The 27217-nt window shown below is 38.6% G+C and overlaps 2 protein-coding genes and 1 long non-coding RNA gene across 9 annotated transcripts in view; 1 reads left to right on the forward strand and 2 right to left on the reverse strand.

Annotated features, from left to right (window-relative positions):
* Positions 1-349: 349 nt before the first annotated feature.
* On the reverse strand, positions 350-14428 carry ncbp3 (nuclear cap binding subunit 3). 3 transcript variants are annotated; one of them, XM_030153955.1, is made up of 14 exons: positions 14184-14428; positions 12280-12345; positions 11957-12062; positions 11747-11872; positions 11178-11303; positions 10959-11101; positions 8857-8965; positions 8622-8721; positions 8430-8539; positions 5957-6266; positions 4763-4908; positions 4499-4681; positions 1884-1979; positions 350-1847 (listed from the first exon to the last, which is right to left on the reverse strand). In XM_030153955.1, the coding sequence occupies exons 1-14, from the start codon at positions 14364-14366 to the stop codon at positions 1612-1614; spliced, it is 2040 nt and encodes a 679-aa protein (XP_030009815.1). In that variant the 5' UTR covers positions 14367-14428; the 3' UTR covers positions 350-1611. The 3 variants fall into 3 exon arrangements, with proteins under 3 accessions (XP_030009815.1, XP_030009813.1, XP_030009814.1); XM_030153953.1 differs by having other exon boundaries at positions 350-1979; XM_030153954.1 differs by having other exon boundaries at positions 350-1979; positions 10959-11096; positions 11173-11303.
* On the forward strand, positions 4365-19956 carry LOC115432885 (uncharacterized). The gene is made up of 3 exons (XR_003937266.1): positions 4365-4375; positions 10609-10612; positions 19466-19956. It is a non-coding gene; the product is annotated as an uncharacterized LOC115432885 (long non-coding RNA).
* A 395-nt stretch (positions 19957-20351) lies between these two features.
* The window catches only part of LOC115432884 (rap1 GTPase-activating protein 2-like), a 66634-nt gene continuing 59768 nt past the window's right edge, over positions 20352-27217 (reverse strand). For 4 of the 5 annotated variants that reach the window (XM_030153958.1, XM_030153956.1, XM_030153960.1 and 1 more), the window contains 9 exons: positions 25069-25215; positions 24083-24187; positions 23841-23932; positions 23553-23657; positions 23378-23465; positions 22775-22841; positions 22448-22519; positions 21066-21092; positions 20352-20985 (listed from right to left, as the gene is read on the reverse strand). In XM_030153958.1, the coding sequence (XP_030009818.1) occupies positions 22506-22519; positions 22775-22841; positions 23378-23465; positions 23553-23657; positions 23841-23932; positions 24083-24187; positions 25069-25215 (618 nt within the window). In that variant the 3' untranslated portion in view covers positions 20352-20985; positions 21066-21092; positions 22448-22505. The remainder of the gene's footprint in view (positions 20986-21065; positions 21093-22447; positions 22520-22774; positions 22842-23377; positions 23466-23552; positions 23658-23840; positions 23933-24082; positions 24188-25068; positions 25216-27217) is intronic. The other variant, XM_030153957.1, reaches the window with a different exon arrangement.

The following is a 27217-nucleotide window of genomic DNA, read 5'->3' on the forward strand; positions in this document are numbered from 1 at the left end:
TATCTTGCAGATAGACTGAAAATGTGGAGTCAATCTTGTTCTCACCATTTAATGTGAAAACTCAAAATCTAAAAATGTGCAGATAGGAGGTTTTGTTTTTTGGCCACCAATAAGGTCTCTTAACAAAACAAGTCATCTGCTAAGAACATCTCAGCAGATGACTGAGAACATTCAGTCATTTCTGGTGTCACTTGCTGCATGTTCCATCTTTTTAACTGCTGCTGTTGGACCAAATTAAGATGTGCTCAGTGCTTCATCTATTCACATACGTTTTAAGTTGAGGGCATCCAACTGTTTGGATCTCCTAAAATTAAAAAGGTTAAAAATGACTGCCCAAAGTCTTTACACATCCAAAAAGAAAATATTCTTTATTTACAGCACATGTGATGAAGACAAGTAGCTGATGTTTAGAAGAAGCTGATCGAATCACAACCCAGTTGCCCACTATGTCTGTTTTACAATCAGTGGATACGTATAACAGAACCAGCCCGCACTTGAAAACCCTTGGCCTTCAGTCCACACCAGGGTTTCCTTAGCATTGACTTGATCATCTGCTGCCCCCCCCCCCACCCCCAGCTGAGAAATGCCGGTGCACAGCAAAGTTTTTCCACATACGGACGGACAGACAGACAGACGGACGACAAACTGATGACAATACCCTGCAGCGAGGGCTGAGGGTAAAAACCAGTGTGTCACAAAAATACATTTCATATCATTTGTTGATACTGTTTTAAATGCGCTTTTCAACCGTCTGTAACAAAAACTGTTTTCATGTAAGAAATGATTTCCATGATTCAGTTTAGACATAAGATAGTTTGGTTTAAATTAGAAAATAGATTTAAATTATAAGTACTTAAAAAAGATGATGTGTATTAATATTCTAAACAGTCTTTTTCAAACCCAAACCAAAATGCTTATTATTGTCTAAACCTAAAATTTTACAGGACTCAGGATGTGAAGTCTGATGTCAAAGTCTGTATTTTCTGTCAGATATGACACTGGTATTATACGTATCTGTGGTCTGCAGAAACAAACAGTAGCACATTTCTGGCAATCGGGTTGTGAACAATGATCTGATTATCAAAATCATGTGTAAAGTAGAATCTGTTTTATTCTGACTTTTTATTTTGACAACATTTTGGGATAAATTGATGAGGTGCTGTCATGTTGTCACTGAATGTGTCTTAAAAAACCCAACAGAACTAAATCTAACACAGACAGACAGCATCCACGTCCACAGACGCACAGAAAGGAAAACGATCGCACATCTCCTCACATCTGGAAACTAAATGTTTGACAGTTCGTTGCCTTTCAGTTTTTTTTTTCTCTCTGCATCATGGCTGAACACTGGGGAACTTAAAAAAAAAAAAAACACTGCGTAGAAAGTGAGGGTTGTGTATGGTTGCCATGACAACACAAATACGACAAGAAGCGGACAGAGGGTTGGTCACTGTGTGGACGAACAAGACGACACCGAAGCATCGTCATGACTTCAAAAAAAAAAAAAAAAAAAATCGTAACGATGGCTGACAGTGTTCGACGTCTCCACGGTAACAAAAGGAATGATTGACTGTGGGTGTTTCTTTCCCATGATGCTTTGTGAGTTTGCGTTCAGGCGTCGGAGTCATCGCTGCTGTCGCGGCTGATCTCGATCTGCAGACTCGGCAGGTTGTCCAGGCGGCTCTTCTTCATCTTGTGCGACAGTCGCTCCTGTTTCTGTTTGATCATGGCGCCCCACATCCTCTGCAGCGTCGAGTCGTCTTCCTCTTCCTCCTCTTCTTCCTCCTCCTTTTCCGCATGTCCCTCGCCTCGTTTCCTGCTGGTGGTCCTGCTGCTGCTGCTGCCGCCGCCACCACCGCCACCACCACCACCGCCGCTGCTGCTGCTTCTCCCAGAGGAGAAAAGGCCAGAGGGCTGTCGGTCGTGGTGTCCGGAGCTGCTGCTGTCGTCGTCTGTGGATCCCAGTCGGCTCCACAGACCTAGAGGTACAAAAAAAAAAAGTCAACTCCTCTAATTACAGCATTAACATCAAGGAGAACCTCAAAAATAACCTGTATAAACATAAAAACTTCAGTTAAACCAGGGGTCTCAAACTCATGTTCTTTCAGGGGCCACATTCAGCCCGATTTGATCTCCAGTGGGTCGGACCAGTAAAATATAATAACCTAAAACATAAAAACCTATAAATGATGACAACTCAAATTTTTTGTCTTTGTTTTAGTGTAAAAAAAAACAAATATTAAATTATGAAAACACTTACTTTTTATAAACTATCCAAACAAAACAGATGTGAATAACCTGAAAAAAACTGAAATTTCTTAAGAAAAAGTACAATTTTAACAATATTCTGCCTCAACTTATCATTTCTACATGTGCATTATGGATCGGTTCTACAAAGACAATAAACACTTAGTAATTTTCTTTAGACATTTCAGGTTGTTCATATTCAGGTTATTCACATTTTATTGTTACAGGATAGTTTGTAAATGTTAATATATTCTTAATTTAATGTTTGCACTAAAACTAAAAAAAAAAATTTTGAAGTTGTTAATTCAACATTTTTTCCTTAATTCAAGCTTTTTTTTTTTTTATTCAATTCAAGACTGTGGAATTTTTGCACTTTGCAAAAACCTCCCAGGGGCTAGATTGGAACCTTTGGCGGGCCGCATGTTTGAGACCCCTGCGTTAAACCCTTTAACAATGGCAGTCTCTCCAGCGCTGCATTTTGCACTTCACAGCATTCAAATGACTGTAACTCCTGAACCGTTTACATTATCCACAAAATCTTGAGCTGAGAGATCCTGACCTTTCCGACACTAACACTTTAGGGCAGCGATGTGGGACTCCAAAACAAGTAGAGAGGAACTGTTTCACAGACTTCAACACAGGCTAAAAAACACCTGGAAATAACAAAATATTAGCCTGGCCAGCCATCCGGTTGTCTTCAATACTCAGAAAACAGTCTGGAATTGGGCCAATCGCTGTGAAATATCCAAGAACTATTCTTTTTTTTTTAAAGACTTAATTTTTCAAAAATTCATGGGAAGGAAGGAATACTTCTAGAACCAAAATAGAGTTTGTTCGAGGTGCTCTTTGGAAAAAGGGATTCATAAAGTCAATATATAGGTCTAGATATGACCATTCCATGGTAATAAAGGCATTTTAATGTTTAAAGAGAGTGCCTTGGAGTTTTCCTTCTAGTTTGCTATCTACTTTATTTTTCAATGTTCAAATAAGCATCTACATCAGCACAGGACATATGAACTAGTCCAAGGCAAAACAACATATAAACATCAAACCTCACCCACCCCCCAAAAGGCACAGAGAGAAGGAAAAAAAAAAAAAAAGGAGAAGTTAGACTGCCTTTTATCATGAAAAATAAAATAACAGTCTGATGCATAATGGTTGCGTTAATAGTTGCACGATTTATTCTATACCGACCAATCACAAGTCTGGGGGGGCGGGTGTTTTGCAATGCATTATATGCACTGACTTCTTTTTGTCGCGAGTCAAAGTCAGTTCCAAGTCTGCAAATCTCTTTACAACTGTTGTCGGTTGTTTGATTCAAAAATAAAGATTGAATTACAGAATTGAATTAATCTGACAAAAGCATCTTATCTGTGATTGGTTTACTCAGCACCTGTCAGTCCCGCCTTCATATTTGGATTCAAGGCCTGTGATTACAGACGAATTTCTCATTGAGAAAGACGGATGACTGGCCAGGCTTCTAAAAATATGAAGCCATAATATGGACACTGAATGTTCAAGACCAAAAAGCATGTAAAAGCAGATATAAAATAGTTGAAAGTTTATTTTTGCAATCTCAAAACATTTCATTATGGACATTTACAGCTGTTTCTAATAATAAATATGCAAAATACTTCAAGTCCGCTTTTTTCTTTTTTACTAAAACACACTGTTTTAAGCATTTATTATTTATAACTAGCGGCATTGTACCCATGGTGCCATTGTATGATAGCGCCCTCCTGTGGTGCAACAGCGGCGCTGCACCTATACGCCCTCCTGTGCTCCAACATCGGGACACGAGTCGGACACGCGTTGGACATAGACGCGCCAGACACAGAACGTCCATTATAGTAGGATATTAATAATTAATGGCCAGATATTGAAAGTTAAGTTCTTCGTGAAAACAAAGCTGCAAAAGAATTGGCCAAGAAGACATTTTCTAACACTTTTATTGCAAAGAAAACATGAAGGCACCTCAGTGGCCTGTAATGGCAGTCTTAAAGGGGTTAATTAATACCAAATACTCCAATGTCCTTATTTAGTTTAGAATAGAGATGAACTCCCAGAGGAATGTACTTTTGATTCAAATTTAGGCAGGATTCTAGGGTTGATCAGGTTTCATTTTGGTGTAAATAGTAGTCTCTAATAGTTCATTGATGACAATTTTTCTGTGTTTCCAGCTGAATAAAGTCCACATTGGCTTGTACAAGCATAAATCAGTTTCGGTGACCCCACAGATCAGGACTCGTACCTGTCTTTCTGTCTTTGGATGAGTTCGAGTAGAGGCTTCTGCTGTTTTGGCTGACCACACCCAGTCTGCGGTGCACGTCTCTGATTGGCTCTCTGACTGGGGGCGTGTCTCTATGAGAGACGGGGGAGGGGGAGCGTCGTCTGTCGGGGGAATAACGCCTCTTCCCAAGACGCTGCCGTACGTCTGAAAACATACGATTAGTTTAAAGCTTCTTTCTGGTTTTTAATGACCTGTCTGTTCTGTTTTTATTAGTGGCGTACTGACCTGTCTTCCCGCCTGACGCGACTGGGGGGGGCTGTCTGTGCTGGTTCAGGCCTTGTCTTTTCTCCTCCAGCAGCTGCCGCACGTCGGTCACTTTACTAGGAGACGTAGACTTCCTGCTCTGAGACCCTGAACCTCCGATGCGGTTCCTGCTCCGAGAAGCATCCAAACAAAAAGTAAATACAAGCAAGAAACGGCTGATAAACACGTGTGACAAACAGACTATGGATCAAAAGGGATTTAATAACACAATGATTTTTTTCTAGCATTGTCAAGACTAGATCCTGAGACAAAGTTAAATCATAAGTCATTACAGAAATAATACATAATACAAGTTTATTTCAGGAGCAATGATCATTTTGCCAAATAAAATACTTCAAAGTGTTGAAAAAAACCCTAGATGTGATGCGACATAAAGAACCAAAATTAAAAGTGTCCATTTCTAACATACAATAGTTCACCCTTTATTCCCTGACATGCCTGTGGTGATCGTTCTGAATGTATGATTTATTTTAAATATTCATTAAAATTCAACCGTTTGCTCAATAAGAAAAATTTCAATGGAATAGAATAGACTTTGTTCATTCTAGACATCTGAGCATGCTCAGTGCACCCCCTGCCACCTGTGTAATTGGGAGCAAAACACAGAGCAGTGAGTGAGACTGACTCGCTATAAAAATAGACGTTTGGGCTTTTTTTTTTTTAACACCGTTTTCTTGTCGTTTTTTGTTTTTACTGTTTTTGCAGTGTTGGCATGATTTTCCTTTTTTTTTTACTGTGTCTTTATCAAGTTTTGACTGTGTAACTGCTTTCTGAAGTTCAACCAGGTGCCAAAAAGCAGCTGGACTGTTTTAGAAAAAAAGAGCCCCAAAACAAAAACTACTGGGCCAAAACTCAAATACTTGTTGTTCAGTGTGTTCCAGTTCACAGTTCATGTTCAACATCCTAAATCTCTTACTGATGTCCATTCTGAGTGCCTTATTTAGTAAAAATCTGTCAAACTTCAATTCCTCTTGTTTTTTTCTGTTATTCCACCCTGTTTAGACCCTAAAACACACAGTAAAGCAAAACCACTGAAGAAAAGGAACACAAACACACACTCGCAGCAGCTTTTATGACACTGAAACAGACCCCTGTGTCATTGAAGTAATGCCTCAGGGGTTAAAGGGTTAACTGAATAGATTATTTTCAACTGACCGGATGCTCTTGAGGTGACCCTCCAGCTCGTCAGCGTACATCGTCATCTTCTTGCTCTTCTTCGGTGACGGGGTGGAGATCATCTTCAGCTCCAGGTCGTAGTCCATCTCGTCCGACTCCGACCACGGAGACGGGGAACGCTCGACCCGGCTCTGAAGCCCCGCCCCCAGCGACCGCGAGCTGCCGCCCCTGTCCCCTCGCTCCCTGTACTCCACCACCCGGTCGTCTGAGTCCATGTCCTCGTCTCCGTCCTCTTCCTCCTCCTCCTCTTCCTCTTTGATGGGCTCCTCGGGCAGGTTGACCAGGTCAGCTGAGGCACAGAGGAAGAAAAGACTCAAAGCAATGGACGACGACATGGAGCTAAATATGAAATGTAAATGTTAGAGTCTGTCCAAATAAATCCAATGTTACCATGAATATCAACTTTTTACTCCATATGTGACTGATAATAAGACCAGAGCTACAGCAGCTAGTTAATTAACTACTAGTCAAACAAAGTAATTAACCTTCAGCTATTTTAATAATCAGTAAATCATTACAGTCCTGAATCAGTAAAAAAAACCAAATCTACTGACATCATATTTCAGGTGAGAGTATTTTTTATCACATCTGATATGAATATTTTTATTTATCTTTTAAGATCTGTGTCCCAAAGCAGCAGCTGAGGTTTCAGCGATGACAGCTCTAAATGTCCTCAGCTCAAAAATGCCCTCAGCATAAATTTTCCTGTTGAACCCAGTGAAAATAGTTCAACTTTTGGAACAACGCACATCAACTGTCTGTCAAAATAATGACGGGTTAGGACTTCAGGGGAAACTGATCCTGGCATCACATGGCTATTTATTTTTCTGGTGTGTTTCCATAAACTTGTTGAATGTGTATGAAAATATTAATGGAAATAAAACAAAAACAAGTGAAAAAACACTAATGTCATGCCTACCCAGAGATTAATTTTGAGTTGTACCTTTCAATCTTTTCAAAAATGTATAAGGAAAAAAAAAAAAGCAAAAATTAAGAGAAAGGCACATGTAAAGAACATGTGTGTTGAATTTGAAAAGCAGCAGGTGAACAGTGTTTGAGAAATGGGTTGGACAAATGTCTCAGAGAGACTGAATTCCTGGTATACGAGGGGGGGGGCTGAAAAGTTCATAGCCTGACTAAGAAAGAGTTAATCCACAGCAATGAAACTTGGCATACATTAAATTCAGCCTCTCCTGATACTAACTGCATGGTTTCCTTCCAGATAAACCCACATTGGATAAATAATTTAGGACTTTGAAAAGTACTACCAGAGACATTTCGTGAACCATCCGTGGCACCGTGGTGTTATCAAATATCTGCAGAAAAAGGGCTTAGCCCCCAAGGACATTCATGCTGATATGGTGTCTACAGGGGATGATGCTCCAGCTTTATCAACTGTGCAAAACTGGAAGCTGAATTCAAGAGGGGTAGGGAGAACAAGGGAGGGGTGAAAAGCAAGCATTTTCATGAAATGTCTGTAGCACTACTTTTCAAAGTCCTAAATTATTTATCCAGTGTGGGTTTATCTGGAAGGAAACCATGCAGTTAGTATCAAGAAAGGTTGAATTTAATGTATGCCAAGTTTCATTGCTGTGGAATAACTCCTTCTTAGTCAGGCTATGAACTTTTCAGCCCCCCCCCCCGGTATGTATACGCCCTCTGTGGTGGGCAGGGGTATAAAAAAATGTTTTTCATTTGCTTAATGCATAAACCTCAAGCATGTTATTTGCTAATGACTATTAAATCAAAAGGGGTCATTGTGAGTACATTGTTTCCAGCTTCCTTTAACAAATACGATGAGGATAAAAACAAGCGTAATGTGTATATTTTAGACCCAAACTACCCCCATGAACCCAGACACCATTAAAATTCTCTACAGACTGATGTCCTCACTCATGCACAGATTTCATACAGCTGATAGTTTTCCTCTACATTTCTCCTCTTATCCACATATAAATTGGATTTTGAGTCCAAAAAATGTGACATTTAAAACTCCAGTTTGTATGTATCTGTGGGAACTGGGAAAACAATGGTATCACAGCCCATTTTGCTCATATCTGTTATGTCTTTGTATAATGAAGCTGCACCTGAAACATCAAACCCAGGTGTATAAATCAGTGTATGACCTGTAGTAGACCAAGGTCAGCATGGATGTGGACAAATCCACATCATGTAAAGCATAAACTTCAACAACCTGAACCAACACTGAAAGTAAATTAAGTTCATAAGTGAACTTGATGTTGCTGCTTCACCTTCAGACATGGTTTGTCTAGTGTTTGTACCAGTTTGTACTTGTCTTTTCGTTTTCATGTGAACAGAGACATTGTGTAAAACTAAGGTCACATGGATGGTTCTTTGTTTTTTTTGTTTTTTTCTGATGGCACAAGAAAATATCTGTGTTGTGTGGACAGGACATAAGATGAGATGAAACTTCACGTGTGTGTGGTATTACCGGAGTGTCGGTGTGTGTAGGGTGGAGTGTGTCCCATGCTGTCTCCAATCAGAGGCTTCTTACTCTTGATGACATCTCTCTGGATCCTGCGGTTGTGATACCTCCTCTTCCTGAACACACACAGACACCAACACACTCAACAAACTCAACACATTAAACTTAAAGAGGATTTCCAAGGCGTCTGTGACTCACCAGGAGTTACTGAGGATTCCCTTCATGCCTCCGTAGTTGGGGTTTCCGTACTTCATGTAGTATCTGCTGCGACGAGCAGCGCCCGGCTCCTTCTTATCATCTGAATGGTGAAATCATAAACAGACATTTACAGATGAGTTCAGGCCAAAAACACTGTGTTGTAAATAGTCAATGACGGAGCAGAATGGGTCATTGTGCAGCTCACTGTGTGAGTGTGTGTTTATGTGTTTTTCACCTTGTGTTGCGAAACGTAGGAACAGTTTGTTTCCTTTGAATGGTTTGATGGCAGGTCGCAGGTCGTTTCTGAACAGAGATTCTCTCTCGGCTCCTGACAGATCGTCCACCTGACACACAAACACATGATCAGTTACTGAATCAGGACTCAGGACTCCTAAATCAGGAGAGAGGCTGAGAATCACATGTGTGTGTTATTATAACTTTGCTAAAGTGACGCATCTAAAGGTGGCCAAAGACTTTTGCACAGTATTGTGCCTAAATGATGGAGAAAGAAAACTAGGACAAAGACTCTGTGAAGTTCAATTGCCTTCATGAAGTATTTAGACGTCTGTTACCATTTCCAACTTTCTACAGTCAAAGACAGATAGATCAACAGATAGACACACTGTTCCAAGTACAAACAGAAATTTATTTTTTGTCAGACAGAATTCAAAAACACACACCCAGGTATTAAAAACACACCCCAACATTCAAAAACACACTGTAACAGTTAAAAACAAGTAACACAGATAAAATAACTAAAAACGCAGTGCAGCCTATTTCGTATCATTAAGAACAGCTATTGCAGAGGGGATGAAAGATTTTTTGTTTTTCTTGCCAGTGGGTTCTGCAGCATCTGTCTTACAGCAGCAGCATGAAGGAGTGGTGGAGTGGATGGGAGGGGTCCTCAGTGATGAGCGTAGCTCTCCTCATCACTGAGCATCTATATAGTTCACACAGAGGGGGTTGGGCTGTTTGAGACATTTTACTGGCCTGGTTTATTATTTGGGATAGCTTTGTTTTGCGTTTGGTGGTGAGGAAGTTGAACCAGTTTGAAATGTTATAGATGAGGATGGATTCAATGAGTGACTTGAATAAAAACGCTAGAATCCAAAGACAGTCACGAGCCGTGACAGGAGTCCAATCTTTCCAGAGTTAGAGGATCAATGTAAAATTCTGCTAACAACAACAGACCACCAAATGTTCTTTAACACCACTCTGTGTCTATTGTTGCAATATTTTTCAGTCAAGTCAACTCCAACAGGTTTTCTGCCGGTTCAATAAGTATGTTTGTTGCTGTTGCATCTGAGCGAACAAGTGAAAACACCAATATAGTGAATAACAGTATGTGGAGGAGTTGGTGGTAAAATTTCTGATTTTCTCAGGTATATAATGTTTTATCTTGCTCTACTGTTTATTCCAACTCCGTATGACCTACATTTGCGGGCAGACAATTTTAAGAGTCTTTCTTCTCTTTTCTGATGAAAAGTCTGTGGCATGCTCAGTGAAGAAAATGTCTGTTAATGTTGTATTCTTTCATCACAGTGACACGAGGTTGGCATAACATTACACTGTCTTTGAAAAGCCTCTGACAAAAAAGTTCAGCTTTGTATTGATTTATGATGGACCAGAAGAAGAGAGTCCACAAGCCGGTTTTGACCCTCAGTCTGGGTAATTCATCTTCCTCACAGACCTACTAACTTTCTGCCCATCGGGTCCCAACAAGGACCTTTGATGAAAATTCTTCAGTCAGTACCATTATGTATATTGATCCAATATCTGGGTAGGGTACCAAAGACACTGACCTCAGTAAGAACAAAAACAACATCATGGAACTGAAAACCCAAAACTGAATTGGACCTTAAGTAACCCTTTCATCCTGCTTCATGTTAGTTTACTGTAGATTGATATTATTGATAACACACTACTCTTCATAATTTCAAGTGGTTAAACACTAACGAAAACATAATGAGAAACTATCACATTAAAGGTTTGTGATTAGATCCTCCTAAATCTAACACCCTGGACCAGGGGTGTTCAATCCTGGTCCTCAAGAGCTACAATCCTGCATGTTTTAAATGTATCCCTCTTCCAACACACCTGATCCAAATGATAAGTGTATCATCATGCTCTGCAGAAGCCTGATAATGACTGTCAAGTGTGCTGGAAGAGGGAATTGTCTAAAACATGCAGGATAGTAGCTCTCGAGGACCAGGATTGGACACCCCTGCCCTGGACCATTAAAGCAGATACTCAGGACAAATGTGAACCCCAGCAGCTGTGGTTTTTACTCTGATCAATAACTGGTCAGATGTGTTTATTTCTGCAATGACCTCTGACCTGTCCGTGCTCCGTCTTTGTCTTCGTCTCTGCGCTTCCATCTTTAGCCTCCTCATCGCTCTTCTTCTCCGTTTCCTCCTCATCCACCTCTCCCTCCTCCTCTTCATCATCATCCTCGTCATCTGACCTTTGACTCAGTCGACCTGTCACGTACACACTGAAGGTCAACCTCGCTGATTGACAGTTTGAACTAAACACAGTGTGTATGTGACCTCTGACCTTTACTCTGTTCCCCCGGCTGGCTGCTGCTTTCTGTCTCCGTGGTGACAGCCTCAGGGTCAGGCATCCGGCTGGTGTTGATGAGCGCTCGGACACAGGTGTCATCATCAAGCCAGACCACGTTACCTAGGAAACCATCAGGTAGACATTTAGACAGAGCAGAAGTGTAACAGTGTTGAACAGCAGAGTCTGATCCGTTCACAGACTGAACCATTTCTACAGAATCAAACACACCAATTTCTATTTCTATCAGGTTAGAGTCTGAACATTGGAAACATGACCCAGTTATCCTTTAAAGGCTTTTTTCGGCCCCCATATCCTGTCCCTGTGTGTCACTGTGGTCGAGTAAAAGAAAGTGAATGAAAAGTACGAAGGCAGATCATCTCAACGATCTCACACTATTGGCCAGGAAACTGAGATTACAAGGCTTGCAAACTGACAAAGCCCCAACATTTGACATGTAGCTTCAGGTGATATTTTCTAGAAAAAAAAAATGATAAGGAAGTATTTCAAAGGATCTGGCAAACTTTGGTTAGACTGATTGACAAATCAAAACAGGCTGTGCTCACAGGATGTATCGTCGATCCACTCGATGTGAGCTGGTGGATATTCTTTAAAATATCCAAACACATCCTGTGTGCTCATGTCGTCCACTCCAGTTACGTAGATAGCCTCCAGACGCAATTTGGGAATCACTGCCACAACAGAAGAAAAACGAAGTCAGTAACAGATGAGGAGAAGAGATAAAGGGCTGCTGCTGACCTTTGACCTTCTCTCACCTTTCTTCATGATGTCTCTATCGAGAAAAACGTTCCTCTGGCCAATGCTGACCTCACCGTGGAAATGAAAACGCCTCGCTCGTTTCTCTTTCCTCTCGATAGCCTCCTGATGATAACAACATGTTAGCGTGTCAGTTTGTACATGTCAGAATTCATGGGAAGAGGTTCTGTTGTGGCTATAATGAAAGAATAGTTAAACACAGTAGTTTTTCGTCAAGGTTTTCAATCTTCTGCCTGTTGCCTGATGTTACTCTGATGCATTCTATTTGTCGTGCCAGCTGGAGCTGGAGACGCCTATCTGCACATGTGGATGTTAGTCTCACCTTTGACGTGACATCGATCCCAGTGATGAATGCCCCAGCTTTGTTCTCATAACGTCTACTTGTGTCCTACAAAATGAAATAAACACAACAATATAATGAATAATGATAATCTCTGTGATGTAACTGTTCATACAGGGTGGGGAAGCAAAATTTACAATATTTTGAGGCAGGGATTGAAAGACAGTGTATGACCAATTAGTTTATTGAAAGTCATGAGAATTTATTTGCCACAAGAAAATTGACATAATAGAAAATGTTTTTATTCTATGTGTCCTCCTTCTTTCTCAATAACTGCCTTCACACGCTTCCTGAAACTTGCGCAAGTGTTCCTCAAATATTCGGGTGACAACTTCTCCCATTCTTCTTTAATAATACCTTCCAGACTTTCTCGTAATAGTTCTGCTCATAGTCATTCTCTTCTTTACATTATAAACAGTCTTTATGGACACTCCAACTATTTTTGAAATCTCCTTTGGTGTGACAAGTGCATTCAGCAAATCACACACTCTTTGACGTTTGCTTTCCTGATTACTCATATGGGCAAAAGTTTCTGAAAAGGTATGGATAATAGTGTTAGGTATGATTATGACATCAATATATGTTTGGTTTCAAAACAACTGATGTAGTGCCTGCTGAGAAAAAACAACTAAATGTTCATTGTAAATTTTGCTTCCTCACCCTGTATAACAAGATAACATGAACTATACATAACATTGTAATCATTATCATTGGCGATCAGCTGCAACAATTATTGCAATGTCATTTATTTACTGAAAAATCCACCCATTTCTTTGGATTGTACATAACGCTTCAATATTTTCATCTTGCTGAATAAGACCTCAAACACCACTCAGTTTATTTATTTTGATGTAAAATGAAGCAAAAAAAGCCCTGTGTGTTTTCTCATGACATTTTTTTATATAGTCATCTTTTACAAATAATCTAAACCACGAATAACTGTCTAGTCTCTTCAACTTTCTGTCACAGCAATCAGCCTATACATTAAAAAAACAAGGATTTTCTATTGATTGAGAAAACACGGGCTTCAGTAACTCTGAACTCTCATCACTACAAACACCCACAGTAACAGGTCAGTGCACTAACAGCTCTGCCAGTTTGTGCGGATGTGGTTGAGAGAGCAGATGTGTCACTGGAAACACCTTTAACAGGTATATTAAGAGGAAGAACCACTTTACTGAACGTGCTCTGAAGAGGTTCAGGTGTTTATTTCTACACTGGATCTGGTCTGTATTGGCATGTTATTAGCTATTGAGTAAGAATTTTCCATTCCGAGTAGGATTAACGCCACGCTGGTTTTGTTTAATTCACCTCCTAAAACAGCAACATAACCTCCAAGGAACTAAAACCTGATCTTAAAGTTGTAGTCTCTTATTGTATGTTTATGGGCCCAGTAAAGCGCCATTAGGGGTGCACACATAAGACAGAAACATATGCTAAAAATAAAGCTAGCTCTAAAAAAAAAATGCACCGATCTCACCGAGGATGGTACATGTACCGTAATACACAATAATATTACAGTTACTTCTATCCAGGTGTGTAATTTGGTCGATGTTTATGATAAATTGGCGGTGTAAAGAGTGGAGTTTCGTGGGTCAACCTCCACATACACACCGCACGTGAGGAGACTAGCAGCAACAAGTGACGGAAATAACAGCTGAGAACCGTCAAACAGCTGTTAAACTGACCGACTATCCACCCAATAAACACAGTAAACAGCCGTTCACCAGCTCAGCCTAACAGTCCTCCAACCACAGGTAAGGAGCTAACATCACGTCCACAGCGAACCGGGAGTCGACGTTACATGTAGCCGACCGTCCCCGCAGCCCCGGCGGCCGCAGAAGACGCGAGTCCCCGGTCTGACAGGGCCTAGTCCGGATACCCACCGGCAGCAGCTCCTTCAGGGAGCGGTTCACGGAGATGTCCTCCGGCTCCAGCTCTCCCTCCTCCACCTCCATCGGCTCGGCTTCGCGGGCATCACGGTCCGACTCGGAGTCTGAGTCTGATTCCGAGCGGTCGGAGCCGCTGTCTGATTTCACCGACACCCGCAGGCTTCGCACGGCCGCCATAGCTCCGCGAAACAACGGCTGCGGTTGTTTTTGTCACCCGGCAATATTCTGGGTCCTCCAGCGTCTTCTTCGTCCACAGTCACAGCGGAGTCTCAACGAAGCATTAGCGCCTCCTGCTGGACACTCCCTATTAAACCATTATAATTATTTGAATACATGAAGTGAATGAATGGCAAAGGACAGAGCAGGGGTGTCAAACTCATTTTCTTCATTCAGCCCAATTTAATCTGAAGTGGGCCACACCAGTAAAATAAGAGCATAATAACCTATAAATCATCACAACTCCAAATTGTTTTAGCACAAAAAAAATGATATTCAATTATGCCACTATTGATGTTTACAAACTATCCAAACAAAAAGGATGTGAATAACCTGAGAAAAATGAAATTTGTTAAGAAATATTAGAACAATCTTATTAATATTTTTGCCTTGACTTTTCATTCATACATATGCATTACAGATCAGATCTACAAAAGCACCAAACATTTAGTAACAGGCAGAATATTGTTAAAATTGCAATTAACCCTTTCATGTATGAATTAGGAGAACCTTAATCAAGATGTTTTTCCCCTCTTTGGGCGTGAAAAAAAACAAAACAAAAAAAACAATGCGATTGAATTTTTTTTATGAACCTAATTTTTCATGGAGTTACAAAAATGTCCACTCAGCTGGACACCATGTGTTTAATTTTAGAAGCAAAGAAATGTGTATTTACTACATGTATTTACTGATATACTGTGTGAAAACTATGAAATAAAAACATGTTTAATGCAGCTAATCTGATGTTTTCACACATTTTATCACACTCTAATACTAGTTATTACTCACTTCATGGAGATAATATGCAAAAAAAAAACCCCACAAACTTTTTGTTTAAAAAAAAAAAAAAATCCTGTTAATTACAGTCTGATAACAATTAGCATTTTTTTTACACTCAAACATGTTACTGCAGATTAGGTTTATTTAGAACAGCAAAGTTACAGTAATGGTATGAATTGCAGTGTATATGGAACTAAAACAACAAAATCCATGAATATACACAGGTAATTTGCCAGAGTAAAATTCACCCAAATTGAAGAAAATTTTACTGTACTCAGATAGCATTTGGTCCCTCTTTAAAAAGAGTAAAAGTTACTATTTGGGTGGGGCGCTCCAAAATCAATATTGAGCCAAAGTTACTCTTTTTGAGGAAAATTCTTTTGACTTAGGAGAAAATACTCAGCAATTTTTCCTGTGTACAAGAGAACACCTTTGAACAGCTGTCCACTGTAGTGACCACTATGCATGAAAGGGTTAATTTTCTCTGGACATTTCAGGTTGTTCATATTTGTTCAAATTATTCACAGCAATTGTTAAAGGATAGTTTGTTAATGTAAACATTTTCATAATTTAATGTTTTTTTGCACTAAATCAAAGAGAAAAAATGGTGTTGTCATTATTTATAGGTTATTATAATATTATATTTGAGTTTGATGTCCTAACTTGCCCTTTGCAAGTTCATCCCGCAGGCCAGATTGGAACCTTTGGTGGTCCAGTTTTGGCCCCCGGGCCGCATGTTTGACACCTGTGGGATAGAATGTTACTAAAAGTAATGTAACGTAAAATCAAGGCCGTTTAAACAAAAAAAGTAAAATTTAAAAAAATGTATATTGAATAAATAAATCATGCATAAGTTTATTGTATAAATAATGAAAAGTCAAATCAAGCAGGTGTAAATAAAAGAAAATAAAATATAGAATTTGCACTTATCCCTGTAATGTAAGAGATTCATCACAAAAAAAAAAAAAAAAAAAAAAAAAAAAAAACATAAGAGGGGCTTTGTCACCATCCACACCCATAGGAAGGGGTACAATCTGTAACATCATCTAGATGTTACTAAATACCACACACTGAACCTGGAATAAAAATTTGCAACACACAGCCCAACACACACAAATCAAAGTCTGCAGAAATTTTATAACATCATATTTTATGTCAGAATCACAGAAATGTCCATCAGGATGCAGGAAAAATAAAAAATAAACACATATTAGTGTTATTTATGCTACATATCTCTCCCCTTCTAAACAAAAGCCTACATAGCTTCTCAGATGAATATTTTTATTCTTATTACTCTTTATTTTTCAGAAAAGTTAAGACAGAGAAAGGCTTTACACCTGAAATCCGAGTGAGACGGGAGATAAGATAAGAAAAGACTTTGTGCTTTCAGTGCAATCAAGACAATTAGTATTCAGTTAGTGCCCTGTACATATTTAATATTTAACATCCACAGAGATTTTAGTTATTTTAGTGCAAAATAAATGTCAGTTTTTGCATCAGACGGCAGTTCAGTTTCATCATATACACAGTTTAAAACACAGTTAGTCATTTTTAACAGAACTCTGAGTTCTGTGGATAATAATCAGAATCTCTTGTAATAATAAAAACAACAGTTTGTTGCCAGTGATATTTAAATAAGATACTGATGTGTTTCAACACAGAGACATCATTTAAATCTGTCCAAAAGTCACCTGTTCAGACTCAAAGCAGCTTTAAGGCAAACGTTAACACGTCACTCAGGATTCACAACTTCTCCCAGTTCACTTTTTGGATTTTCTTGAAGAAAAAAACAAAAAAACAAAAAAGCAAACTGATGGTTTATGTTTAATTACAAGAGGGGGGTGACAAAATGATGATATGAAATGACATAATTTAATGATATAATTATATATTATAATAATTTTCCTTGGAGATCAGTGGCTATAATTATTCACAAAATATAATTATGTAGACAAAGAAATGTGTATATTACATACATTTCTTTGAGTTGGGATTTATTTTGTTCACAGTGTCAAACAAAACACTTAAAAATGTTTCAGTGCTTTCATATTATAGAAGAACTCAAAATGCATTCATCATATCATATCATATCATATCATATCATATCATATCATATCATATCATATCATATCATATCATTACCCACCCCAGGGATTATTATAATTATATTTCTGTATTTCATTCAGGAATGTGAATTAAAAATTAATTCCAGGAGACAACCAGTCACTTTTCAGACAATATTGGCCTTAAGATCTGCTCAGCATCTGATCAGTCGATTGACTGATTGATTTAATCAGTCAGGTCTGATTCAGGAGTTTGGTTTTCAAGCATCGGTGAAATTACTGAAGAAAAAGGACAAGCAGAGATTTAGATATCTCCACAAAACACAGAATCCTACATTTCCCATATTGCCTTTCAATATATGCATTAAATGTCAACATGACGACATCATACAGTGTTCCAGCAGCCAGAGAACTCCAAAGAGTAGACATCTGAAGTTAATTCAACACAGAAAAACCACATATAAGCAAAATGCCTACAACTACTACAACTCCCAATGTGCATTTCAGGAAACACCCATTTACAGAGCTCTCCTGGTTCTACAAAGTCCACTTTGTAGAACAAGAGAGAAAACTTTTCTCCTTGGCAACAGCAGCTGAGGCTCATGGGTAGAGCTGGACAATAAAACATTATGATTACCTCACGATTATTATCAGGCTGTAATTTTATATTGTATCACAGTATCATATACAGTATATATTCTACATTTACCTGACATTTTGTTTCAATGTGTTGATCCTTTTTGTTAAGAATTCAGATTGCACTCATTTAAATAAATTAAGATAATAAGCACAAAATCACAAAACCAGACAAAGCTGTGGTTTGTCTGGTTTTGTCATTAAAATCTGATATAACTCTCTGATCTTCTCAACCTTTACTCGGGACCAAACATAAGTCTTTTAACTTATATATTTATCATATTTGCGACCACATCGTCCAGCCGTACTCATGAACAAGAATTCAACATTTTAACGGATGAAGCGCTCCTTTAAAAACCGAACAAATCAAATAAAAGCAGCATAAAAGGCCTTCAGAGACGAGACACAGCCAATAGAAACAACATCCATGTAAACGTGTGTGTTAAACTTCTAAACCCTTTAGATAAACTGTTAGTTAAGCCGTATTTGCTGTGTTTCAGTGCACAGTCCTGCAGGTCTGACAGAGGTTTGCTGGAGGGTTTCTCCCCTCTGATCCTCAAACAGTTGTAGAAGGTTAAAGGATCAGTCCGGTCATTTTCTGAATGAGTTATACTCATGACATTCTCTGTACAGACAAACAGCAGCAGTGAATTCAACCTACATCTGTTACCTGATTTATCCTATTGAACACAGTTGGATCTAGTTTTTGTTTTGCACTGTCAATTTATTTAAACCAGCTGAATTCACGTTAGTCATTATTCAGATTGTGTCAAATAAAGCACTGAATCCAATTTGTTTTACAGTAGAAACAAGGAAATGTGAAAGAACATTATGTTTATGAACAAACTAACAGAGCCGATTGTGTTTTACGAGCCGTGAAATTGAAACCTACAATATGAAGGACATCAGCTTGAAAATGAGTGTGCACTTTGAGTCTGTTTACTAGAAAGTTCAGGTATTTTTTGTGGTCACCACAAGTGGAGACAAAAGCTGACATGAGTTGATGAAAAATACAGCTAGCATGTAAACACTGCAGGAAAATGATCTTGGCAAAACCGATTACAGCGCTGCTTTAATCTTGCATAGTCAGACCCATTTCCACATTCTATTCTATTCTATTCTATTCTATTTTTTTTTTTTTTTTTTTCATTATTTTGTGTTTAATGATGTTTGTGAAATCAGCTGCATCAGCACCACCAAGTGGGCTAGAGTCAGTACATAGTCATTCATGTGTTCAGACTGACTGCAAAAGTTTTTGGACACCCTTAAAATTTTACACAGTCCCAAATATTATCATGAAAAACTTGCAGAAAACTCATTTTCTTTTTGTTTGTTTCAAAAGCTGTGGCTGCATTAGACAAATGATTTTACACATTTTTTGTTTTTTGTTTTTTGTTAACAAGAAAAACAAAAAAAACCAAAACTAAATTCTTAACAGTTTCAACATGTCATGCCTTAGGTGTGTTTCATTATCTTGTTGAAACATTCAGTTCTGACCTTGACTGAACAGAGCATGTGCAGAAGGAGCATGTGGGTTGGGAGAATGGAACAATAATTGGAGTCCAATGAATGAAGAGTGAGAGATTCACATCAAACTGGCTAAAAAACCAGTCCAGTCCTGGTCTACTAATACTGGTCTGTGGTGTGGAGCTCCAGAGTCTGGAAAAACATCACTGAGCCTCATCGTCAAACTGGGTCACATGTTTCTTCTTTTGGAAACAGAAGGGAGCTCTAGTTTTGTGGAGCGATGAACTCCATGTAGTTTCATTCCATTTTAGTTTAGTGTGTGAATCATGATGAATTCAGACGTGTTAGACTTTCTATCAGGATATCATGAACAGTCTCAGACATCTGCTGTTGTGTACTATGTCACAGTAAACCAGATAAAACTGAAAACAATTCCTGATGGCCTGTGTCACTCAGATCAGACTAGAATCAAAACAGTGATGAAACCTGAGGAGGAATCACACTAAAATACTCACAATAAGCTGTACTTTTTTGTGTCAATGTGCATTTTTTGAAGAATGGTTTGTTTTAATTAGGGCTGTCAAAATTAATGCATTAATGTGGATTCATCCATCATCATGATTAATCTGATTAAAATTTTAACACAATTTATCTGCAGCGCAGAATGACTCTGAATGTCTCTGCCAACACGTTTGGGGCAGTTTGTCCAAAGCAGAGTTAGCATCATGCATCTGCAAATGGGCAGTTGACCTGGTAGTGACAGGCAGCAGAACCAACCCATAAAGATGGAAGACACTAAACAGCACACTGGCCCTCTGGATGGAAATAGGAGGACAAAAAAACCAAAAAAAAAACCAAGACAGAACAGTTGTTTGAAGTTGTTTTGTTGAAACTGTTGAAGGTGTTTAATAAACATGTTAAGTGCATATATATTCCCTTCTTTCTTGAGTCTGTTTGCTCATACAAAATGAAACACTATTAATGTAGATTAAAAAAAATGAATATTTAATACTGATTAATCGAAATTAATCCACAGTGACCCTGTGATTAATCTGATTAAAAATTTAAATCGTTTGACAGCACTAGTTTTAATACCACATACATTAAGAGTATGAACTACTTCTCTGAGTATCTCAGGATGAACCAAATTACATTTCTGTCTAAGTCACTTTGCTGAGGTTTAATCTCTTCCACTGTGGAGTCATGTGGAGATTAAAACTCAGAGGAGTCTGATAATGAACATCACTTGGCACCATCTGTGCAGTCTGCAGAGGAACTCATCTCCACTAGAAAAAGTGATGGTCTTGATCAGCCCTCGGAGCTGCTTAGTTAAATAACTAGCGTTTCCTTCTGTTTCATGAAGAACAAACTTGTCACCTGCTGCAACAACAAGGCTCAGTGAATGTGTTTTTAATGTATTTCAGTCAACACTGTCTCTACAGCACAGATTAAGGAGATAAATCAGGGTTTAGATGAACCTAGAGCTCTGCATAGGATGAACTGACTGCAGCTGTTTGACTGTACACGTCACTAAAGAACAGAAAATCAATGGACTGATCCTTTAACGTAAGACATCCACGAGGGTCCTCAGTGTCCATCAGTGTCTCCAGTTTGACGTGTTTGTCATGGGTTTTCTGAGGAGCAGAAAACATAAAATAATGAACTGAATATTTATGTTTAATGGTTTTATTGTGAAAGAGCAGAAAACACCAACCTGTGTGGATGGACTTCAGTGTCCCTGCTGAGGACAAAGGATGAAACGTCAGAAAACATCACAGCTCATCTGTGTTCATACTCCAATAAATACAGACACAGCTTAATACTTTATAAATAACACATCTATAAATTATTATTACGAGTGTACTTGCAAAGGTCAGGCTTTGTTTTGCTTTTTTGCAGGGCTGAATTAAGTTTACATATTTATTTCTCATTTTCTTCACGTACAGTAGGAATCTACACGAAAAAATGTGCACAGCCTTAAAAGACACATAAAAACTGAACTAAATGGGTTGTAAAGGTTAAAGTCACTATTACAGTGTAATCCCTGACCCCATGACAAGAAGCAGCACAAACAGTAGAAACATCTGACATGTGTTGAATGAAATCTGGTATAAAACATCAGAAAAGTAATACAATAAATGCATTAACTCATAAAGACCCAGTGTTACTTTTGTTGCACTTCCCAAATCAATTTTTCTCTCTATTTAACCTTTCTTAAGTGATTACTCACCATTTATTATTTTGTTGCTTTTTCTAAGAAAATCAGGCATTTTCCTCCATTTAATTTACTGATCATGTAGATGTTCATAAAAGCTCAGATTAAAGTTGAAGATTATTAAATCAGAAACAGAGAAAACTGAAGAAAAAGTGACCTTTTCAACAAAATCTATCATTAACTGGATGTAAAAACAAGTGTCTTCATTCACTGTCATTGATCAAACTCCATGGGTTTTACTGGTGAATCAATGTCGTAGAAGAGGACAGTGTGTCCACGTTCACTACGGAGCCTCTGAACGTCCAAATGGGTCATATCTGATGACCATGAAAAGATGACAAACTGCATTTTACACCAATTATTTACATGTTTTGATAGAATTAGTGGATCAACAGGTATTAAACAGTTTAGATCAGTAGATGGTTTTGGTCACCGGTGGATGTTTGGGTCTTTTTATTATCTGACAAAAAGACTTAAATACATATGTTATGTGATGGGAGTTCACACTAAATACTATCATTTTGGGTTTATAGAATTTATTTTTTCCCCTGAAACGTTAGTTTTTCCTCCTGTACGTACTTCACATATATGCAGATTGGATCTTAATACAGACTGAGAAATGCATATGTCTGGTCATTAGAACTTCACTAAACCGGGACATTTGCACAGTACTATACACTGTTAAACTGAATGCACTACATTTTGAAACATAATTGAACATAAACATTTATTTTACTGTCTGGAGAGAGTGGACATTCATGTTGCATTCAGGTCACCTTTGTAATTACCAGTTTTCTGCTTCTGATCTCCAGAATCTTTTCAAATATTCTCAACAATAAATCACATTTCAGCCTATGTTCAAAAATATTAAAAAGACTCACTGCAGCCGAGTGGCTCAGTTTATCGAAACGAAACTTGAGGTTGGTTCTGGGAGAGTTTTTATTTTTTCAACTCTGAAATGAAGATAAAAAATGTTAATAACAACATCAACACAAAGAATGTCCTGAAATAGATTAAAGGTGCAGAACATAGTCTCTCTCTCTCTCTCTCTCTCTCTCTCTCTCTCTCTCTCTCTCTCTCTCTATCTATCTATATATCTATATATCTATATATATATCTATATATATATATATATAGATATATATATGTATAATTTAATTACTACTGACGTTTGACTGTTGTTATTTGTGATAAATGTTGGACTGAACCTGTGGGACTGCGACAGACGATGAGCGGACTTGAACTTTGACTTTCCACAGTCACAGTCTGGGCGAGCTAAAGACAGAGGAAGAGAACAGTTTTAAATGTTGACTCCTTTGATGTTAAATAAAAAAATAAAATAAATGAAAAAATAAAATACATGCCCTGATCTAATAATGATAACAACAACATGCTCTGCACATTTCAACAATTTTAGCTTATTTGGTTTGAAAGGAAACAAGAATTCTACCCCTGCTCTGTTTAAAACTGTACAAAATGTGTTCAATAACAGGAGGTCTTGAAAAGGTTTTGTCATATCACAGGTGTTTGAAAACTGACACTGGGTTAAATATGTGACTGACAGCTGTAATTACACATCACTGATCAGAAGTGACCTGGAATTCTACTGCGCTCGACTTCATGTCGTTGCATGGAAACTTGGAAAAGTTTACTCTTCTATAAGAGCATGAATAAGTGTCAAATCTATATTTATATTTAAACCTTTGATTTGGACCGGGAGAGGAGAGCTGTCAAAGGGTAGGCTGTATTTTCTTATTCTGACTGAATGTGGCTTCAGAGCTGTTTAACATTCATCAGGCGTTTGTTCTCACCAGGTGTGAGTCGTCTGCGGAGACGCCAAAGCTGCAGGTGCTCGACGTCGACCTGGAAATCTTACTGCTCTCCTTCTTCATGAGGATCCTGCAGATCAACAAAGCATCAAAGACATCTGTGAGTCGAGTTTGAGCTCAGAGAGAAAACCACACCTGCTTAGAGACACCCACACACCTGTTCCTTTGTCCCGCCTCTGGTGAGCTGGGATTGGACGGCTCCTCTGGCCTCACCTCCAGTGTTGGATGGCAGCCGTCGAAGCTCCTCTGCTCACTGAGGAGGCTGATTGTACAAAAAGAATCACACAAGTAAGTAACACAGAGCACCTATTCATATAAATCAACATCAGAGGAGAAATAAATCAGCTGCAGTTACTTCTTCGTTTCCATTTTAATGTTTTACAATTTTCTTTGCTATTTTTAATGTTGTGTTGTGTTTGGAGAGTAAATGTACAGTAATTTTTACCTTCTGTGATTGTGTTTCTCTGTTTGACTGTCAACGCTCAGTAAACGAGGAAAAATTCCTGAACGCCTCTTCACTGGAGATTTAACATTATACTGAGGGGAAAGGAAAGGAAGGAAGGAAGGAAGGAAGGAAGGAAGGAAGGAGGGAAAGAAATAAGGCGAGAAAGAGGGAAAGAAGGATCAGTCTCTGATCAAACATGAAGATCTATGGCCTATGGTCATTGACCTTTGACCTCTGCCCACCTCAGCGCTGATGTGTGCCAGTCCACCTCCACTCAGACTGGTGGGTAGACCTGCCCCTCCCCTTGACATGGTCTCCATGGAGACGCTCCGCCCCCGCATTGCCCTCTACAACAGAAACACCTTTATTTAAGTAATAATATTTCATTTCCAGCAGCAGATTGTACTTGAAACACAACACACACATCACGTCAGGCAATCATTACAACACAAACATTTGTATGTGACACTGTGCTAAACTCTCCTTAACAAAATCATCCACTTTAATTGTGTTGTCTTTGCAGGAATAACAGGAGCATTCACATCTATTTCTCAGTTTCTTTACTACAATAATAAGATGCAGGAAATTTGTGTGTAGTATTAAAACACATGATAAATCCCTTCTATAGTCAACCATCAGTAGTTAGTGTGACCTCTGTTCCTTTGACAAAAAGCAGCTGAAAGAATATGAAACATTTAACATGTGTAAAATGAAATACTCGAGGACTAGAGCAATAAATCTTATATAGTCTAAATAAAAGAATTGAAGATATGTTAAGTACAAAGTACATACTTGCCAGTTTTGCCTTCAGAATGAGCTTTTTGGGTGAACTTTCTTTTTTTTTGTTAACATTGTTTACATATTTCATGAGAGAGAGAGAGAGAGAGAGAGAGAGAGAGAGAGAGAGAGAGAGAGAGAGAGAGAGAGAGAGAGAGAGAGAGAGAGGCTGAGAAATGCATGTGTGTTATTATAACTTTGCTAAAGCGACATCTCTAAAGGTGGCCAAAGACTTTTGCACAGTATTGTGTCTAAGTGATGTAGAAAACAAAGTCGGACAAAGACTCTATCAACTGTCCAGTTCAGTTGCCTTCAAGAAGTATTTCGACATTTGTTACCATTTTCAACTTTCTCGATAGATAGATAGATAGATAGGAAATTGCAGAATTAAAACATTATTACAACATACATTTTGTTACTTGGCACAAAAACACAGTCCACTCTCCCTCACCTTGATGGACTCCAGCAGTCCTCCATGGGCGTGTCCGTTCTCACCCCGCCCCTCCTCATCCAAACCATATGTTAATCCCAGCATGGTGTGGGAGCGTCTCTGCAGCTCGTCATGGAGGGTGTCCAACAGAGCAGCCCGGGTTCGCTCCTAAACACACACAGAGGTTTTTAAACCAAATGGAAGAAAAACAGGTAAGTCTGAATTTCTGTACAAGACTCTTCACCACAGATGACTAATCTATAAAAGAACCTCAGGAACCTCCATGAGAACATCCACAGCATCTTCACGAACACCGTGAACCCCATAATGTAGATATAAAAACTCCTCTTGGAATCCCAGAGCCTCCTTGAATGTCAGTTCTTGTGTGATGTTTGTGTTGGAGTCAGGATTGGGCCTGGAGGTGGTCAGCTGTTACTAACTCATTTACTACCGATGACACGTACAAGCAAGACAGCAGCCACAATGAATATAACTCTCACTCTTGAGGTCTTCAGTGCCTCCTCTAGAGCTGCAATTCCTGCTGCTTTTATGTAGAAATTCAACCAGGAAATGACAAAAAATAGCATGCTCACAGTTCAACACAGACTGCAAGATGAACTTCATTTAACCCATAAAGACCCAAACATCCATCACTGACCAAAAGCATCTACTGATCTAAACTGTTCAATACCTGTTGATCCACTAATCCTATCAATCCATGTAAATAATTGGTGTTAAATGCAGTTCATCATCTTTTCATGGTCATCAGATATGACCCATTTGGACGTTCAGAGGCTCCATAGTGAACATGGAAACACCATCATCTACAACATTGATTCACCAGTAAAACCCATGGATTTTGACCAGTGACAGTGGATGGAGACACTTGGTTTATATTCAGTTAATGATATATTTTGCTGAAAAAGTCACTTTTTTTTTTTTCAATTTTCTGTTTCTGATATAATAACCTTTGAATTTACTCTGAGCTTTAATGAACATCTATATGATCAGTGAATTAAATATAGGAAAATACAAGATTTATAATGCAAAAATACAAAATACAGTGGATAATATCAAAATAAACAGTGATAAAAAATTTAAGAGAGGTTAAATTAAGAGAAAATTTCATTTGGGAACTACCACAAACATAGCACTGGGTCTTTATGGGTTAAATATCAAACACATGTAACACGGAGAACAACCCCATATCACATACTTAACAATGTATGGTGTATGTTTTATTTTTGTATTTGTGTATAAATAACACACTTTATATTCATGCACTTTGTCCAAGTGAGTGTCGGTTGATCTACGGGGGCACCTGTGTTTTTATTACTCTAACTCATGTAATTTTTCATCGTTTTTTACTTTGTACTGTCTTTTATGTATTTTTATGCTGAGCTCTTGCAACTCGTTTTCCAATGCAATTTTTCTGGAAATGGCAAATGAACTGATTCTGATTCCACCTCAGACCTGTCAGCCATGAAAAAAAGTTCTGGAGTCCCACCTTAACCTAAACAAATTTTCAATTTGTGCTTTTGACACACAGTATGTGTTGGACATCAGAACTGTATCTGAGTAAGTCAAAATAAAACGTAAATCTGTACCAGCCTGAATAAGATGATGCCAGAGACTAGAGTTGGTTGTATAGTGATTTTCATGATTCAGTTTGATGAAGCGGCAGTTACCAATTAAAGAGCAGGAAGGTCAGTCAAAGCAAAAAATTTGGTGCTATGTTGGTCAAATTCATTCTTTTGCAACTCAAGTATCACTTACTTTAAGATGAACATACCATACCATCCTACACGATAAAATGTGTACAGGTTTTGTGTGAACATTAAGGACTTCTGAACTTACTTCCAGAACTGTTGTGTTAGACTGTTGTGTAGGGAAGGGGTGGGATTAAAGGTGCGGGAGACTTTCGTGACCAATTTTTCATCAGATCTGTAAAACCTCAGTCATATCCTCAGTATCACGAATCTGTAAGTCATTCTGTGATTACTCACCTGAATCTCTTGCATTACGGTGAACAATTTCTTAGTGCCATCCACCATAAACAACCATGTTTGTTTAGGTGAATGCTGCGCGAACAAACCTCCCTTTCCCACAATACACGTCACGACAAAATTCCGAGAATGCCCGAGTTACCTCCTGCCTCTGGATGTAAACA

Source organism: Sphaeramia orbicularis, chromosome 14 (assembly GCF_902148855.1).
Source record: "Sphaeramia orbicularis chromosome 14, fSphaOr1.1, whole genome shotgun sequence".
In the NCBI taxonomy this organism is placed as follows: Eukaryota; Metazoa; Chordata; class Actinopteri; order Kurtiformes; family Apogonidae; genus Sphaeramia; species Sphaeramia orbicularis.

Excerpts from the sequence above, each read along its gene's own strand:
- ncbp3 (XM_030153953.1), bottom strand. The coding sequence starts at position 14,366 with ATGGCGGCCGTGCGAAGCCTGCGGGTGTCGGTGAAATCAGACAGCGGC. Across the intron at positions 11,873-11,956 it reads TAGAGACATCATGAAGAAAG|TGATTCCCAAATTGCGTCTG; the intron begins GTGAGAGAAGGT and ends CTGTTGTGGCAG. Across the intron at positions 1,980-4,498 it reads ATCCAAAGACAGAAAGACAG|GTCTGTGGAGCCGACTGGGA; the intron begins GTACGAGTCCTG and ends TTGTACCTCTAG.